This window comes from Vulpes vulpes, chromosome 13 (assembly GCF_048418805.1).
Source record: "Vulpes vulpes isolate BD-2025 chromosome 13, VulVul3, whole genome shotgun sequence".
Taxonomy (NCBI): Eukaryota; Metazoa; Chordata; class Mammalia; order Carnivora; family Canidae; genus Vulpes; species Vulpes vulpes.
This window is the reverse complement of record NC_132792.1, coordinates 40,411,431-40,430,914: the sequence shown is the minus strand read 5'-3', so window position 1 is coordinate 40,430,914 and position 19,484 is coordinate 40,411,431. Positions and strand designations below refer to the sequence as shown.

Genomic DNA, 19,484 nt, shown 5'->3' with positions numbered 1-19,484 from the left:
CTTCATCCCCAACTCCTCTGCTCCCCATAAATAAGAAATAAGAAACAATAATCCCATAAATAAGAAATGTTCAGCTGCGGCAACAGAGGTGGCCAGAAAGATAGGCCCTGTAGGGTGGCTGCCGGACGAAGAACAGAAGAAGGAAAGCACCCCAAGGAATGGGATCCTCAGAGACTTAGCTCACGCCACCCAGGCAATTTTTAGGTCAATGGGGTTGGTAACTCGGGGGCTGCTTCTCTATGGTCCCAACTTGGTTCACTAGCTCGGAACCTGGGCTCTCCGGACACCTCTGCACTCTCCGTCCTCACTACACGCTTCCCTCTGGCAGCTCAGGCAGGTGTCCATGCTGTGCCTCCGCTGAAGCCTCTTGTCCTCTCCCGGCGTGACCTCCTCCGTCTGCAGAGCTCTCAGAGCATTTGCTGTCCCCGCGTGCATGACCTCTGTGAGCGGGGGGCTCAGGGCCTCTATTGCCCCCCACCCAGCCGGGGGTGGGGATAGAGATCCATGGCCCCGCTGCGGCCCACGCTCTGCAGCCTCCTGTCTCTGCTCTGTACACGGGTCTGTCCCATGAAACAAATGCTTGGCAGCTGACGGAAGCATTCCCCCACCCCCGAGGAAGGAGTGCAGCAACCCTCCTCTGCTCCCCCAGCACGTGGAGGGGGGGTCACGGGCGTACCCCAAAGGGGACCATCCTCAACCACTCCAAGGTCAATGGGCTTCCCCAGCAGATTTCTGGTAAATTCAGGAATATTTTCTCCCTCCACATGGTATTTCCAGAATGTTTTCAGTGTCCTTTATTGCTGGAGTCTCCTACTCCCATCTACAGGCCTCCCCTCAATCCAATGCTCTTCTCAAGGACCCCCCATAGAAGATGGCCACCTTGCAGCATGGCCCGCCCATAGGCAAGGGTCCGGGGGTGGCTTGGGAGGAGGCAGCCAGGAAAAGCCCACATTCCAGCGCCACCCCAGAGAACCCGCTCCTTCATGGGTTTCAGGCAGCATGCTCATTGGAGACAGGCAGTCAGAGGGCCTTCTGCTCCAGAGGCTGGTCCCCTCCCTCCCCTGTGGGAGGGACTGAGCTCTGGGCACCACATGCCCCACCCCAGGGACGGGAGTACTACCCCCCCCCCCCCCCGCCTCCAAACACAGATAAAGAAGTCTGGCTGAGAATGTCCTGCACACCCCCTCGCAATGCCAAGGCCACCCATCTCTCTGTGTCTGACTTAGCTTCTGAAATCATTCTCGACAGTGAGATCTGCTGTGCCTCTATTTCATTTCCTGCTATCTGGTAGATGAAGGAGTAAAGTCCACCGAGAGAGCCCGTAAAATCAAGATAACAGTGATCAAGAGGAGCCCTTACCTGGAATATGACTTGACTCCCTTGTTGGCCTTCGAAAACAGAAAATGTCATGGGCTGCAGGGGTCCACTAAACTTCCCCTCGTGGCTATATCCAGTTGCCTGTCGAAAAGGGAAAGAAAAAGAGAAAATTGGCACACCCCTCATCACGAACCTGCACGTGCCTCTTGCTGGGTTTCTTATGGCTTTTCCAGGACTGACGCGTGAAACACAGGATTCTAACCTAGCTCAGAGCAAGGCTAAACAGAGTCAAAGCAGGGAGGAAGGCATTTTTGATAGTTTTGAGCCTCGACTATGTCAAGGTGGCTCACCGTGAGCCTCACACAGCTTTTCTCACTTGACCATTCAAGCAACCACCCCGTGGGGAGAACATGAACATTCCCGTATCGCAGATGAGGCTCACTGAGGGGAGGCTGCTGGCCCAGAGCAGGGCACACACGCTGGGATCCAACTGAACGAAAGCTTCTATCTTCCCGCAATGCCATTGAGCCTTCCAGGGACCACACGGGTTTACACCAGCTTCTCAAAACACCTGTCCTCTACTCCCAGGGTTTGTAAGGTCTACAGAAGGTTCCCAGTGCCCTACAGTTCACGGTCACTTCAAGGACAACTGAATTCATAAGGAAGAAAAATACGTGGCTGTGTTGAGTACGGTGCCTACCTGGCACCCAGGTACATGACTAAGATTTGACTTTAGCTCTCCGAACCTGCATTTCGACTGTGACTTCCAGAAACGCTCACTATTTTGACATTTGATTAGCATCTGTACTCGTGGGGGACAGAAGAGAACAAAACGTTTCCTTCGAGCAGGAGTCCTGCGATGCTTCTAAAACCCAAAGGCCCTGAACCTGGCAGGCGAGCAGGCTCTGCAGACGCCCAAACCCAGGCTGGAAGAGCAGCACGGTGGCCGGGACAGTGAGGACCAGAAACTGCCACGTGCTGAGCTCTGTCCTAAGCACGGTCAATCCCGACGACATCCTGGGGGCAAAGTCTTACCCGCAGCTCAGTTTCACAGGCAATGAGACTACGATGCTGCACTCCAATTGAGCCATTTGGCCAGGTAGTGACAAGAAGCAGGACTTGAACCCGCAACTCTGCAATGGGTGTTCTCAGCACTATGCCCCACTACCCACCACAGGGACCAAAACTGGCCGAGGCAACCTGGCAGGAAACAGGGGCACCAAGGATGTGCAGGAGGGCGTGAGTCCCACCATTCCCAACCTGGGAGGCCACAGCAACCCCTGCCGACCCTCTGTCTTTCCAAAGCCAGGCAGGGCACCGAGGTGGCACACAGGGTGATGGCCAGCCACCAGCCCACCCATGGAGGGTGCCCTCTAGAACGAGGGATGCAGCACCCACACATGAGGCTGGTGTCCCCTCCTTGTCACGTGGTCCTTCGGGTCTCCTCCTTGTGTAGAAATCAGAGGTGCGCTACAGTAGGATCGATGTCTGGTAAGTACGAGCAGTAGATGGTTTGGGGGGCTGGGGAGGCCCATCCGAGAAAGTAAGAGAACTGGGGGGCAGAGGACTTGTTTTCCACTCCCTCAGGAAGTGGGAGAAGCAAGTACACTCTGGGGATGGACGAACTGAGAAAACCCCAAAAGCCAACCATGTAAAAGTGTAGGGGATGGGCTTCCACCAACCCCCTTGGTTCACTGAGTCTGGACTAACTTGATGCTGGTTGTCTGGCGAGTGAAAACCCAGAGGGCTTTGGGATTTGGCCCCACCTGCCTCAGGGCCCCACTGCCCCCAGCCACCGCCAGCCTCCCTCCTCGGCCAGAAGCCATGGGGTCTCTTTCCCGGACTCCCTTGCAGCTATCAGGGAGCCAAGTGCCCTGGCTTCGCCGCATGAGACTAATGGGGGGGCTGCTGGGGTGGGGTCAGCTCAAGCTTTCCTTCTTCCTGGTGAGAAAGGCCAGAGGCGCTGGCAGGGCCGCCCAGCTCCCTGCTTGTGCCCACCACAGAGCCCCGAGGGGCCTCAGGCTGCCCGTGTACCTGAGGCCCCTTGGTACCTGAGGAAAGCGAAGCTGGGCCTACTGGAGCCACCCCAGAGCTGCACTTGCTACCGCCCGTCCCGCAAGCATCCTTCACCCACGGAATAACCTCACAGGCTTCTCCTAGCTCATCACCTCCTTTCCTTAGGAGTATCTTCCTCTGGGGGCTCTGTCTCCCTGCACCCCTTTTGCACATCTTCTCCTCCAGGGAGCCGGACACAAGGACAGGGCGCAGATGCCCAGGCATCGCCACGGTTGGTACAGACACGGGCAGTGCCTTCTGTGTAACAGCAAACCACTGTCCATCTTCTGCTCCCTTCAGCCAGCAGCCAGCCTTTGAGCTGCTCACACGGGTGACGGCACCCAGATGACACCCCCGTTAGTCAGTGTATCTCGGTGCCAAGGTTCAAAGTTGGGTTCTCATAACAGGTCAGCAACTCTCGCTTTGGGCCCACTATCATGGCTCTGTGGGCTACAAAGATCTCAAATGCACATGTGTGTTCTGACTCATCCAGCCATACTCCCAGGACTGGGAAGGTGATGGGGGGAGCTTGTGAAAGGAAAAGAGGGTCCAGGGACGCCTGGGTGGCTTAGCAGTTGGGCGCCTGCCTTCGTCCCGGATCGAGCCCCACATTAGGCTCCCTGCATGGAGCCTACTTCTCCTTCTGCCTGTGTCTCTGCCTCTCTCTCTCTCTCTCTCTCTCTCTCTCTCTCTCTCTTTCTCTATGTCTCTTATGAATAAATAAATAAAAATCTTAAAAAAAAAAAAAAGAAAAATAGGGTCCCTGCAGGAGTTGGAGGGATAACACCCACCATCTTGCACAAAAAATAAAAGGAAGGGGATGGAACTGACACTTTTAATGCTTCCTATGCAACAGCTGTGGGACCAGACCCCCCACACACATGAATTCTTCTGATCCTCAACAAGATCAGAAAAGTATCTCCAGAGAAGTCCCACGGTAGCGATGTGGATAATGTGGGGTGAAGCCAGCTCGGCTAGGCCACCAAGCCCCAACTCTGAGCCACACTGCTCCTGTGCCTTCCAGCAAGGACACATGCGGCAGCCAGATCCGCCTGCCCGGCGTGGCGCTATGTGCTGAGGCTACAAAGGTGACTCAAAGGTCCACGTGAGTGTAGACACTGAATATTTAAGACGCTATAGTAAAGGGGTGTCTGGGTGGCAAGTCAGATAAGTGTCTGACTCTTGACCTCAGCTCAGGTCTTGATCTCAGGGTTGTGAGTTCAAGTCCCACACTGCGCTCCATGTTGGGTGTGAAGCCTACTTTTTTTTAAGGTAAAAATAAAATGAAATGCCGTAGGAATAATTATAATAACCAACAACAATAATAATAATAGCCAATATTTATCCAGTGCTTAGACTGTGCCTGTCACTGATCCAAGTCACTTTATCCTCAAGATAAATGCATTATCTCATTCAATTGCCACAACAACCAATAAGGCAAGCCCTTTTATTAGACCCATTTCACAGGGCAGAGAACTGAGGTTCAGAGCTTAAGTAGCCCACCCAAGTTCCTATCACTAGTAAGTGGGAGTGCCAGGTTTGTACCTCGGTCTGACTTCACGTACAACCCTGAGATAATATAGATAGCAAAAGACATTTGACAGGATAAGAAGAGGAGACAAGTCAAGAGGAGACGTTTGACTTGTCCTAGTGACAAGCTTTGAGGCCTCTGGTCTGTGCAGAGGCACCTTGCTCATAAAATTTGACCTGTGGCTTCCTTCCTTCCCCCAGGAGGAAGGCTCTAGTGCGTTTACAAGTGTGGCTCTATTTCATTCAGTAAATATTCTGAACTGTGATGGCTCTCGGGGGGCTCTCAGGAGGTTAGAATTCGATGTCATTTTTGGGTCCCAGAAGAAAAGAAACAAGATTTTGAGGTGTGAGGACCTAGTGACTTCCTTCCAAGGAGAAAGCCAATGCTTCCCTATAATCTTCCTTCATAATACAACAGATTGTTAGGCAAGTATATGAGCCTCATTAATAAAACAAAAGTCGGCCCCCCACTATGTACCCAAGATCGAGGACTGGGCCTCTCCAGATGCCACCTGGCAACATCCTCTAGAAGCCTGTCAGTTGGAGAGGGTTGGCTCACCAAATGCCTAAGACAACTTTGACCAGAAAAGCCCAAATCTTATACTGGGGGAAAAAAAAGTACAGAGGAGAGTTGAAAATAGAGAAAATGGTTTTCTTAATATTTCAGTGGTAATTTTTCGTGGTCAAAGTAAAAAGAAAGTCATGATTAAGGGACGTAGACTAATATATACATACACACATAGACTATATATACATATAGACTATATGCACATAGTAATATATGCCTCAGGATACTTTTCTTTCCAGATTCCCCGAGCTATGCATGAAGGCCTAAACATGAACACACGGAATTGTTTTAACCCTTGCCCACTAAGTGGTATTGGCTTTTAACAGCTGGGGAGAAAGTACCTCCTTGGTTGAAGAGTAGACATCTGACTTGTAGCCGTTTCATTGAGAATATCACCTTAGGGCAAACTATGTGTCCTTCGTATACAATTTAATTCTGATAGACTTTTTTTTTCAAGTCATAATAATCATTGTTTCCCTGGTATGAGGTAGAAAATGGCAGAAAATAGTCTAGCAAATAAATAAAGAACATCCTCTTACCAAATGAAGTGTAAGGAGACACAAGCAACTCAGTTGGGCTTGCATCATTGTGGTTTTCTATATTGAAACTCCTGTAAATAAACCAGAGAATAAAAGTGATCAGTTAGCAGTCTGTTAAGATCATGTCTTTCCAACCAGAAAGGATCATTGGACAATATCCAGCCATAAACCTAGTAGAACGGAATCACTGAAGGACAACTTCTTCTCTGTAGGGAATAGCCCAGTCTTCCAGAAGCTTCAGGGTACCTCATCCACAGCAACATACAAGTCAACATCTCAAAAAGAGGCTCGTGGTAATTCCATGTCTTTAACTGCTTCTCTTTATTTTCATCTTCTCCACTCACGGGTCTTAAATTATAGAAAATAAGTATAGTTTTCACTTGTATTACCTGCATGGGAAAGCTAGGTCTTGGCATATGCCGGGATCGCTAGACACTAAAATTTCAATGGTTCTGACTCAAAGCTGCAAAGACACGAGATTCCTCAAGCAGAAAGAACCCAAGAATGCTCACAGTCCTTCATTCAGAGACCTCACGAGCCCCCTTTGGTTTTCTAAGCATTGTTGCCAAAGGGGCAGTATGCCTAGGGGAAAAGTGTACTTCTTACTATCCCAAAAGCAACCAAATAAGAATCCGAAGTCTTTCCTTATTCTCTCCTGTTCAGTATTATTTTTCCTTTCTTTCTTGTGCCTTCACTTTTTTTTTTTTTTTAGAAATTATGACTTTCACCCTGAGACACATCATGACTAACTGATTTTAAGATGTGGTATAAAGTTTCCGCATGGTCTGTAAAGCAGGGTTGTTGCCTGTCACAATGCTGGACTGCTAAAACAATACCAAAAGACTGACGAAATGAAAAATGCATTCATTTCACTAAAATATTCCAATCACTTCATAATCGCTGGGGATTAAGGGCGATCCTGGTTTGCTGTTTCATCTTTTCCTTTTTTCACATTTTTCTACGTTGAATTCATAGCACAAATAGAATCAGCATGCATGAAAAAAATGGTTATTGAAATTCTAACCACTCTAAAGAGGTAGTCCCTGAAATTTCTTAATTTCTTACATTTAGATAGCTTGTATTTGAACTTTAAAACAGGTAAAAAAGGGCAGGATGAGCACTGGGTGTTATGCTATATGTTGGCAAACCAAACTCCAATAAAAACAAATATACAAAAAAAAAAAAAAGGTAAAAGCATGGTCCCATTTTAGCCTCACAAATGCCACAAAGGCCCCGCGAGATAAAGATAGAAACGAGCATTTATTAAGTAACATCTGGGAGGTAGATTTGGGGAGGGGCCTTTACAAACAGTGTAACAGTGACGTAGACGGCAGACTCTGAGTCAGAAAGCCTGGACCGGAAACCCAGCTCTACCTTTTACTAGTTGGGCTGCCATAGGTATATTACGTACTTTCCCTGTGCCTCAGTTTCCTCAAACAGAAAATACACAGCAACTGCTCAATAATAAACACGTGCTCTTAGGAGTTTCTCACCGACATAATGAGTTAGGAAATGTTATTTTATATATTAAAATATATAAGGGTGTGGGGAGGTGTGGAGGTTCTAAGTCAAGCCATTTGCCTAATACATAGTGTGGGAACTGCAGAGATACGGATGTGGGCACAGAGATAGGTAAGGTACATATATGGTTTCTACTCGCTGAATCAATGAAGCAAGCTTTCTCAAGGTTCTCTAGCTATCTTAAGGAAAAGCTAGAATTAACACCCTTTAGGACAAGGGTCCCTGGGTGGCTCAGGTCATGATCTCAGGGTCCTGGGATGAAGCCCTGCAACGGGCTCCCTGCTCAGTGGGGAGTCTGCTTCTCCCTCTCCCTCTGCCTCCGCCCCTCCTCCTCACATTCACTCTCTCTTCTCAGATAAATAAATAAAATCTTTTTTAAAAAACCTTCAGGACAATCAGATTCATAAATTCTGAGAATGTGTAGAAATTAGCTATTGCAACAGAATTAATTTGGTCTTTGTGTTCAAACATCATTTTAGAATTGACTCATTATCTTAAATGCAAACAAGGCATTTTTCTACTGCCTTAGACTGCTTATGTGGTTTGCAGACGTGGAAATAAATAACCATGCCAGGCTTAGCCTATTGCAACATGAAATATATAAATGAATAAATTATCAAGTCTAACTAGCTTTTTGTTGTTGTTGTTTTTTTTAACCTAGCAAAATGCACATGATCAGCTTGTAAGAGCAGTAGAAATACAGACGGTAATGACACATTTGGGGATCATTCTCCTCAAGCTCCCTGGCATTCAGCTTTCACATACTGATCCCCAATTTACTCTTCCAGCCTTATCTCCCACTCCCTTCCCACACTCGGTGACGCTGGATACCGGGATGGACTCTGTACCCTGAGCCTTCCTGCCTCCGTGCACTTGCTGCCCACTCCACCCAGCACAAGGCCGGTTGGCCTAAATGGACGGTCAATATTTGCATCAGGAAATTAGACTGAGAGTGTCCTTCCTCATCTCTGCTTGTCCCCCTTGTCATACCTTACCATCCAGGTCCAGCTTTTTCACTTATTTTAAAAGCACTGAGTTATCACAAGAAGCTTCTCCTCTGTGCCAGATCCTGCGCTAAGAAGTGGGATGACCAAATAAGGGGTACGGAGTCTGCCTTCCTGGAGCGAGAACCAAAACCCCACTTCCTTCATGAATCCTTTCCTGATTTCCAGCTGGAAGTGCCTTCCTCTCGAAACCCCTCCTGCCTGCATTTTAGTTTATTTACACACCTGTGTTATCGCCTATACTAGGAAACAAAATCTCTCCAGGCAGAGGCCTTATTTTTTTTTTTAAATGTGTTTCACGTCTCACAGCTTGTCACGTGATGCCTTGCATATATTACGCTCCCAACCAATGGTTGTTAAATTCGAAAACATTCTAATTGTCTCACAGCGATACCCCATGAATTTGTCCAATCTGTCAGAGCTTCCAGAGAAAACACAAAATGGTAGAGGTAACGGATTTGAGATTTCAAGATCTGTTTTGATGCAAAGTAACACGTTTTTATTGTCAATGAAAAGAGCTGTTTCTCTTTTAAATACACTAACAGATTTCTGCTCAGTAAATAGGTCAGGAACCGGCTGATGCACACCATCTCTCCTGGAACTTTTAGTGCTTTTCGTCTTCTGAAGGCATATAAGGTAAATGATAGAAAAGCAAAAGAAATTGAAATAAATGACTTATTTAAGTCCGATGCTCAGGCCGCCACCTGGGATGTTTTAAAGAGTCAGAAAAGTTCAAAGCAGCAAAGTGCTTATCCTTAATTTTGTCGTTTAGTTAGTCCTGTCCCTGTCACAAAGGTTTCCAGGAGGACAGAGGTGTAGTGGCTTTCCGCTGCCCCACCTAGGGCTCTGTGATTCGTTCGCAGACCAGTCTACACCGCGGTGCAGGTGTTGGGAGCACAGACCAGAGTCGCCCGCTGGCTCCTCTGGGTTTGCACCTACCCACCTGGAAGCAGGGATGATCACAGCACCTGCCTTTGAGATGTAAGGGCTCCAACGAGTTAATATTTCGAATGGTGCTTGTTAAATGAAGCCTCACGGTGCCACGTGCCTTCCTGCCCCTGGCAGGAGGCTGCTCAGGAAGCCGCCTTCACAGCAGCACCCTCGACCAGGCGAAGCCTTCATCGCAACGTGGCCGGGCAGGCCACATGGCTGCCAGGATGATGACAGAAGGGACGTCAGCCCCGCAGACCGGTCCTGCCCATATGTCCTCTTTGCATGGACGCAATGCTACTAACGAGCATCCCGTCCTCGGTCACGACCCGGCCGCAGGGGAGCGCAGCCTACGACCGAGGCCACCAAGACCCCAGGCCGCACCCACTTGCCAGGCTTCCTCACGGGCACCAGTGGGGAAAGGACTGGCGTACGTGTCTAGATAATTCCGTGACATTTTACATGAACTACCTGCAATGGTTGATCCAACCATCTGCCTGGAACTTTTGCTATTTGTTGGGGTTTCCCTCAAGCACAAAGACTAAATTCAGACAGTTTCCATGGCAACTATCTGAGACGCCAAGCACATCCTTAGCAACATAGGTCAAAGGGTTTTGGGGGGATGGGGGAGGAATTTCAAAAAGCCACCACCACTTGATTTAACCATGGACCACTGACAAATCTAGAATGGGGCGGCTGGCCTTGTGGCTGAGGGCTGATGCCTTGATTTAGCACAGCCCACAGAGCAAAATCCTTCCACACCTTGAATCTGTATCCAGCCAGAAGAACAACACAAGGGCAGCTAACGCTTACTAAAAACAAATTTGCCGTGCACGTGTCAAAACATCTGCACGCATGACCTTACTGATTTCTCATAAGGACCCTATGAAGCAGTTACTATTAAAATCTACCTCTTAAAGATCAAAAATCAGAGGGTGAGGGGCAGAGAGGTTAAGAGACTTGCCTAAGATTGCACCGTCTGGCTGATTCTACACCTATGCTTTCATTCAGAAACATAACAAGACACCTAGTATCACTTCACCCACTACGCATCTTCCCAAAATTCAAACAAGCTTTTCTTTTTTTTCCTTTCTCCCTTTTTTTTTTTTTTTTTTTTGAGAGAGAGAGAGAGAGAGAGAGACAAATAATGCAAGTAGGAGAGGGGCAGAGGGAGGGAGAGAATTTTAAGGAGACTCCATTCAGCGCAGAGCCCAACACAGGGCTCAATCTCATGCCCCTGAGATCATGACCTGAGCAGAAATCAAGAGCTGGGTGTTTAGGGATCCCTGGGTGGCGCAGCGGTTTGGCGCCTGCCTTTGGCCCAGGGCGTGATCCTGGAGACCCGGGATCGAATCCCACGTCGGGCTCCCGGTGCATGGAGCCTGCTTCTCCCTCTGCCTGTGTCTCTGCCTCTCTCTCTCTCTCTCTCTCTCTGTGACTATCATAAATAAATAAAAATTAAAAAAAAAAAAAGAGCCGGGTGTTTAACTGACTGAACCACCCAGTCATTCTTTTTTAAGATTTTATTTATTTATGAGAGAGAGAAAGAGAGAGATAGAATGAGCAGTGGGGCAGAGGGAGAAGGATAAGCAGACTCCCCGCTGAGGAGGGGAAATTTGGACATAGAGACACACCAGTGGGGAAGACGATGTGGGGCCAGCTGGCCATCTACAAGCAGGAAGGAGGAGCCACAAACAGATCCTCACGGTCCTCGGAAGGAATCAACCTACTGATACCTTGACTTCGGATGCCCAGCCTCCAGAACTATGAGTCAATAAATTTCTGTTGCGTAAGCCACCCCGTCTGTGGTGCTTTGCTACACCAGCCTTGCAAACCAATACACCAAGGAACTCTGGTTTTGACTGAGGAAGGCACTGCCATTCCACGAGAGAGGTGGGTTATGTTCAGTTATTAAACATGCAGTGCCCATGGCATCTCAGGGGCCCACTCGCAGCTTGATTAATTCTCCTGCTGGGTTCCAATTCCTCCCAGAGGCATCTTTAGACACATGTCATTTCCCCATCTGTCTGAGTAAAAAATTTCTATCTCCAGGTCTCCAAATCTTCAATAACTCAACACATAAGCATTGATTTTTCTCCCCCTTGCAAAAAAAGCTCAGGGATAGGCAGATCCTATATGCAGTCAGTCATCTCTCATCCATTAAAAAAAGAAGAAGAAGAAGCATTAAGAGCTTTGAATTCAATTAATTTACCCTGCTCAGAGGTTGAACTATGCATTTCCAAAGAACAAAGAAGGTGCAAGAGGAGAGGACTAGGAAATTTGTTTTCAGATATCATGGGTGATGTGGACAGGAAAGGATGTGACTAGAATGCATAATACCACCAGGACCAGACAGCACCACACGCCCTGCACGCCATTTATTGCACCTCTGCACTGTACATTGCTAAGAGCGGCATAAATCATGAAGCAAGGCCAAAAATGAATAAAGATCAGATTAAAAGCCTGCTTGCACCGTTGTTCATCAAGTAATGGTTAAATCAATCATGCCCATCTTTTTGGCCTCACTCACAAACCTCTGGCACCAATTACATCTCTTAGGGGTTTAGAAAAATCACAAGACGATCTGACCGATTTGCCCTCTTTACAAATTAAGGACCCAATTAATGTGGTCATTAATAAGCCAGAAACAAACACGTAGGCATAAAAGCAGGGCTGCTGCCTCACACTTCAGACTGATTCAGGAGGAAGGAAGGAAGAAAAGGCGGGATGGACGTCCCCCTTATTTGGACACACAAATAAAAGCACGTTTATTTCTCACTAAGCTTCATAATATAGATATGCCAATCTCTCAGTATATGAAAACCTGGATTTACACATATACAAAATTGAGGGTGGTTATCTGTTGTATCAATAGGTTCATGGTCAGATAAGTGGGTTCGTGAAAGACACATCCCCTCCCCCGAGGACTTAAAATGGCTTAAATTTATATGATCAATTAAAATACAAATTACTACCATAATTATTCTTATTAAAGAAAAAATGAGCTCTAAGGAATGTTTGGAGACATGTGCTGATGCCTATTCCCGGCTAGCTCTCCTTCCACCCCACACTCCCCAGAAGTGAGTAAGGGGAGGGGAAGCTCCCCTCAGAGCCTCGCACAACGCCCAGCTCTGGATGAAAGGGTAGTCAGGGTCGATCAAAAGGAAAAGAGGCAGCCTCACCGGAGCAGATGGATGTCTAGCCAGGGTGCTTCCCCCACGTCTCAAGCAGGTTGGCAGTAGGACGTCGGTGCTGATTTCCCCGGGGTATGCAGGCTTCCAGCTCAAAACCCTAGGAGGCAAGACAAGAATTTGTTTGCTTTCCCTCATATCTGTCAGGACATCATAAGGGCCTTCCTTGGCCTGAAAAGGAGGGTAAGAATCACCATTTCTCATAAAAGATGGCTTCATTATTTTTGACAAAGTGTTTCCTCATGTCTCACAGTTGTTTGTGTATTATAAAGCATCCGGAGGAGCACTTTGTCAAGAAATTAAAATCACACATCTTGGCCTTAGGAATCCAGTAGGAGGTAGATCTAAATTAGATTTATCCCATCAGGTTTAGACATGGAGATAAAAAAAATATATAAAAAAATAAAAACAAGACAAAAATCCCCAAAACACCTGCTGTCACGCCAGCGCATTTACAAAGTGCCCGGAAGCACTCATGACAAAATCGTACAGTCATACAGTGTGGCAGGTTCACGTTCTGAGCCCTGTAATTAGATTATAATTGACAACTGGGATGGCCAAGAGAGTAAAGGAAAAATGAATTTAATTCTAAGTAAAGAATACCATGCCACTGTGATATCTCCCTCATGAGTTAGTTTTGGATAGTTGGGAGGGGTCTTTTTATTGTTGTTTTTTGTTTTGTTTTGTTTTTTTTAGTTAGCTGGCATTTTATGAGCATTTACTAAGTTAAGCACTTTGGACAACTTATTTCATTTAAATAGCACAGCAATCCTGGAAGGTAGGGCCTGTTGTCATCCACAGGGAAGGAAACTGAGCTCAGAGATGTTGAGGAAGGGATGCCAATCCGACTGCAGAGACCAAGCACAGAGCCCTCCCTCAGGAAGACACATTCATCCTTAGTTTAAACATTCTTTATGAGCACAAATCTACCAGTTTGGCTTCTCCTTGTCTCTTTCTCAAGACCACAAGTCTTACTGTTCAAAGATAATTAAAATTCGGTAAGAAATTATTGATTCAGAATATCATGGATGAGAGAATTCAGTATGTCAGGCTTACAAAATCTTCTAAAAGAAATTAAGTTTTCTTTGTGCCTTCGACACAGCAACCAGATATAGCTTGGGCTGTTATATATGCTTAAGTGAAAAATAACCTTTTATATACTTCAACCACTAACTAAACATGTTTTTATTACATTCATATTTGTTGTACCTCAGTAAACACTACTATTTGTTCTTGCAAGTAACAAATAAGTGGACAGATATTCCTGTAATGAGCTGAGACTTTTCTTTTGTTGAATCAGTGAGGAGACCACAGAATGAGCCCCAATCTAGCTTTGAGACCAGGGGTTTCTTAATGAATGCAATATTATGCCAACAATTAAATCTGCATATGTCTCTCCGTGTAAACCTAAGACCCATTAAAGCACTTAATTGTGGGCCTTCGGAGAAAGGAGGATGATGATTCAGGCTCAGCTTTACTTCTCAGAGTCATCCCTCTTCACCTGGAAGGTAAGTGGGGGCACATTGTCCTTTCCAGAGAGTTCTTTTGACAGCAGAACAGGAAGTTGAGTTTCTGCCAGCATGTATTTTGCTTTTTTATAAAAGAACGGAGGAGGGGGCACCTGGGCGTCTCAGTCATCCCACTCTTGATTTCAGCTCAGGTCATGATCTCGGGGTCCCGGGATTAGTCAGGCTCCACATTCAGTGGGAAGTCTGCTTGAGGATTCTCAACCTCTCCCTCTGCCCCTCCTCCCCCTTACATGCTCTCTCTCTCTGTCTCTCTAAAGTAAATGAATAAATCTTAAGAAGAAGAAGAAGAAGTAGTAGTAGAAGGAGGAGAAGGAGGAGGAGGAGGAGGAAGGAGGCACAGAAAATGCAACCTTCACCTTGAACAACAATGACTTTTCCTGGGAGTCATCTAGGCAAGTTTCAAAGGACGCCACACCCAGGCTTCACCAGAAGACTTACACAGTTGACCCTTAAACAACTCTGGAGGGTTAGGGGCACCTAACCTGCATACGATTTCTGGCTCTCCAAAACCATAATGACTAATAGCTTACAGTTGATGGGAAACCTTACCTGATAACATAACCAGTCATTTAACACATATTTCCTATGTTATACGTATTATATATTGTATTCTTACAACAAAGCTGGAGAAAAGAAAATGTTAAGAAAATCATAAGGAAGGGAAAATACATTGATCCAACTGTGTTGCATTTATTGTAAGTATTTGCTTAGAAGACCCGGGCAGTTCAAACCCATGTTGTACAAGGGTCAACTGTATGTGAAACATCAGAGAGCCTTTTAAGTGCCTCTTAAGAAGAAAAAAAAAAAGCCGAACTGTTTTATCATTCTCTTACATTGTTGGATTCCATGTCTGTAGCACAGAGTCTGTTGCTCTCTTGCACAACGGAAGATGCGATTATTGTAACGTTACTGTTCTTTCTCCCTAGAAAATGAAACAACTTCTCAGTCTGACCTAAGTGACCTATTTTAACTTTCTTCCTCTTTTTTTTTTTTTTAAAGATTTGTCTATTAATGGAGAGGGAGAGAAGGTACGCTCATGAGTGTGTGAGCAGGGGCCGGGGCAGAGGGAGAGAGAAGCAGACAGCCTGCTGACCCTGGAACCAACACGGGGCTCCATCCGCCTGGCATCCCTGAGATCATGACCTGAGCTGAAATCAAGAGTCGGAAGCTTGACCAGTTGAGCCACCAGGTGCCCCCGACCCTTGAACTTTCTAACAGAGAGGAGAGCTAACATTCACTGAACATCTACTGCATGGCAAGCAATAGAAGGCTTTACAAGCATATCTAATTTATTCTCACAAGGGCTTGGTTAGGCGAGTATCTCCATTTTATAGATGAGAAAATTAAGATTCAGGGAGCTTAAGCAATCTGTTCGGTGCCCGCTGGCTGGTCGATGATGCAACTGGCCTAACCCATCTGCCCAACCCTGAAGACTCATAAACTCTACACCCTGCAATTCGCAATAAACCCTCACTCAGCAAAAGACTCACTCCGTTTCCTGGTGAGAGCTGAATGTCATCCATTTTCCTTGCCACCTAAACATGTGTCTTTTTCTTTTAAACTACTTTTCACTCCCTAAGTTTTTGAAGAAAAATTAAAACAAGAACATATCAGAGAATGGATGGCCCTTCCAATCTCCTGTTGAGCATCCCCCATCAACGGAGGGGCCCCGTCCCCAAATAGTCACCCATGGTACAGAAACAAGCCAAGGCCGAGGCAGACATGGGACCTCTGAAGACACAAAAAGCTGTACACGACTTGACGTCTCAAAATGGGCACGGCCAGCAGATGACATCCCCCAACGAGCAGGAGAGAAGCACCCAACACCAACCAACACACCCGGCAAGTCTTGCTCTCCCCATCGTGCAGGCAGCTCTGTCTCTCTTTTCAGATTCTATTCTCCACCACTTTTAAGAAAAGGGTTTCTTTTCTCCTATGCATTTCCCCTCCCCTGCTGTATCCCAGACCGTCCTAACGATCCTAAATCGAATCTCATTCTCTGAGAAGCAGATAAAATGCTCACTTGTTGAAGCCCCCATCTGAGAGGTGACGCGTTATAAGATTCTAACTCTGATTTCTAGAATACAAGAGCCCCAGAGCATCTCAGGATGAGGCACTCGCATATTTTAATCACAGAGAACAGGTGTCATACTCACTTAAACACCCCACACCTGCATCTTCCCTTTAACTCCACTGTCAACCTTGATTCAACCGGAGCTGCTTTATTAAAAAAAAAAAAAAAAAATTTATAAAATGGGGACGGGTGAAAAGAAACCGAAAAAGAAACTCTGCTCTGTAAGCAAAACCTGTCCCACCAAGAACAAACTTCCCTTCCCTTCTCAGCCCCGCAGCTCCCGTCACGGGGGAAGTCTGTCCCGCAGACTCTCAAGTGCTCCCTGCCCGCCACCTACTTTGTCAACCTTGAAGAAGCGCACGACACAGTTGAGACAGGTCAACCCTTACCTTTCCGTAAGTAAATAACAAAAAGGCTTTCAAAAGTTATCTTCTTCCATTCAGCTGCCAGACTGTTGCTGGGGCTCGAGAATCTCCCCGGAGCACACTCCCTGCGCCCCGCTCCGCTTCCCCAGCCTCTCCCTTCGCCTCCAGTCAAACATTAACCATCGACTGGTTTTATTGTCCCCGGGACCCATCGGATGTCATGAAAGGCACCGTGACGTGCACTCCAGAAAGGCAGTGGCTTTGCACCAGAAGTTCACTCTCACCCAACCCGTCTCCAGGCAGGTGCTGAACTTCTAATGCGGAGAAGTAAGGAGACGGGAAGGAGTTCAAGTGGACAACCTCGGCGCTGGGGTCCTGGCTGGGGCTCCTGGACCTGGATGGGGCTCCTGGACCCGGCTGGGGCCCCTGGACCCGGATGGGGCCCCTGGACCTGGATGGGGCTCCTGGACCCGGATGGGGCTCCTGGACCTGGCTGGGGCTCATGGATCTGGATGGGGCTCCTGGATCTGGATGGGGCTCTCAGACCTGGATAGGGCTCCAGGAACTGGATGGGACTCCTGGACCTAGATGATGCTCCTGGACCTGGATGGGGCTCCTGGACCTGGATGGGGCTCCTGGACCTGGATGGGGCTCCTGGACCTGGATGGGACTCCCAGACCTGGATGGGGCTCCTGGATCTGGATGGGGTTCCTGGACCTCGATGGGGCTCTTGGACCTCGATGGGGCTCCCAGTCCGTGCCCTGCACACCTGCCGCTCAGCCCAGCATCTGCTAAGAGGGCCCCACTGACCTGGCTTTTGTCATTCCATATCACGCACAGGGCCGGGGGCGCTACCCATGACCCATTAGCCGCCTGGAGACTCCTAAGGAACAACTCAGAAAGCACAGCCCGCAGTGCACCCCGGCGGTGCCCGCCCTCGAAGCTCAAGGGTCCTCCCTGCACCCCCCACGAAGCAACGGGAGGTTGCCTCCCCCCAAACACGAACACGCCCTTCACGATCCCCAGAGTCCATTTCCAAAGAAGCAAGTCACTCCCTGCCCTCGAAAACAGGTCTCCAGCTAAACCTCAAAGCCAAGAGGCCCAGACGTCCTGAGCCAAGGTGTGTGGGACTGACTCGGGTTCCCCGCTCACATCCTCCGGACATCCACAGGGGCATCCGTGTCACTGGTGTCAAAGCGGGGCCCACTTGGTCCTGTTTCCCTAGAACCTTCTGATATTTATTCCTTTCTGGGCTGTGCTGTGCTTTCCATCTGTCCCCGGGTGTGCGTGTCGTGGTGAGAGGCCAGAGCCAGGCCACGGCCTTGGTGGCCCCCTCCTCCCCGCCGGCCTCGGCCTCGGCCGCCCTCCAGGCCCCTGGGAGCCAGGCCACCCGGCCACACGCGGCAGTCTGCCTAGTCCGTGCATCGGCAGGTCTAGGGGAGCTGCTGCCAGTCCCCAGCCGACAGCTGTCTAAGGGGAGGGGGTCAGCGGGGCCAAGCAACCCTCCAAGCCCTAATGCCTCTGCCCTCCCATTAGTCAAATAAAATGCCCTCGTTCTACAAAATCAAATAGCTTCCATTGTGCATTTCATTTCCTGAAATCAAAGACCAGCTCTCGCCGGCATTGCTCTAACAGGATTTTGCTTCTTTAGGAATTTTTAAATAATGTATGTGAAAAGAACCTTTAAATCTATAACATGTGGGTTTTCTTTTTTCTTTTTTCTTTTTTTCTTTTTTTTTTTTTTAGATTTTATTTATTTATCTGAGAGAAAGTGATTGCACACACTCACACAGGCAGGAGCAGGGGCAGGGGCAGGGGTGGGGTTGGGGTGGGGTGGAGGGGAGGAGCAAGGGGCACCATGGGGACAGGGGGCTTGATCCCAGGACCCAGGGATCCTGACCTGAGCTGAAGGCAGGTGCTTATCTAGCTGAGCCACCCAGGCGACCCTTTATAAGGTGTTTTCTAAAACACTTTTAGTCATTCCTTCTTAGCAACATTATACAACTATGTTCACGGCATATTAGTTTTCAGTTTGAAAATATGTTTTCTCACCTTATCTTTACCCGTTCGCAAAGTAGATTCCATCTGATAGAAAACCAAAGTTTTACCTTTTGCCCAGGTCACACACAGCCTGTGATTACAGAATTAGGGCTCCAGCCCCGGCCTGTCTGATTCAAAGTCCAAACTATTCACCACGCCTCTAGAATCTGCCAAATTATTTTCCTTTTAGCTTCATGTGGGTAATAGAATCCATAGGAAGAGAGGTGTGACACCTTTCCTGATGGAAGGTAGCCAAGTTCCTAGATTGGGTTTCCCTGTACATTTTATGCTACTTCCAGCCTCTAGCTTTCAAGTCAGAGAATCAGATTGATTAAACTCTAAAAAGGCAAAACCACCCGTCAGGAAAATCAACAGGTGATTGCATCTTAGTATAAAATTTTTATATTATAAATTATAATTATAATATAAATTATATATAAATATAATATAAATTATAATATAATTAGCTTTCCCTGTGCTCTCCAGGATGACAGGTTCTGAGAGCTACATGTTTTATCATTAATAAATCATCTACTTATAATTTATAAAAGGGTCTGGATTTTATCATTCCATGTGTTCTGTCCTGTGTTTCAGGATGAACACCACTGTGTCTTAAGAATTCGTTCTCATGCAAAAATGAAGCATTGTTAGTTCCATGGTTTAATACTGACTCAGTAATAACGGGAATAAAAAAAATTTAATTGATAAATTACTGATTCCTTTTATCAGAGCAAAGGAGATACGAATGATTTATATGATGGAAACAAATAAAGAATTGAAAATATTTGGGCAGGGACGCCTGGGTGGCTCAGTGGTTTAGC

At 47.3% G+C, this 19,484-nt stretch overlaps 1 protein-coding gene across 3 annotated transcripts in view; it reads right to left on the bottom strand.

Annotated features, from left to right (window-relative positions):
- Positions 1–16,804, bottom strand: part of CDH17 (cadherin 17) — a 61,446-nt gene extending 44,642 nt beyond the window's left edge. Inside the window, exons 1-5 of one of the 3 annotated variants that reach the window (XM_072734320.1) lie at positions 16,648–16,789; positions 16,341–16,404; positions 12,647–12,755; positions 6,010–6,080; positions 1,360–1,458 (exon numbers count right to left, since the gene is read on the bottom strand). In XM_072734320.1, the coding sequence (XP_072590421.1) occupies positions 1,360–1,458; positions 6,010–6,057 (147 nt within the window). In that variant the 5' untranslated portion in view covers positions 6,058–6,080; positions 12,647–12,755; positions 16,341–16,404; positions 16,648–16,789. Of the gene's footprint in view, positions 1–1,359; positions 1,459–6,009; positions 6,081–12,646; positions 12,756–16,340; positions 16,405–16,647 lie in introns of all 3 variants that reach the window. The other 2 variants (XM_072734321.1, XM_026014941.2) reach the window with 2 other exon arrangements.
- Positions 16,805–19,484: the final 2,680 nt, after the last annotated feature.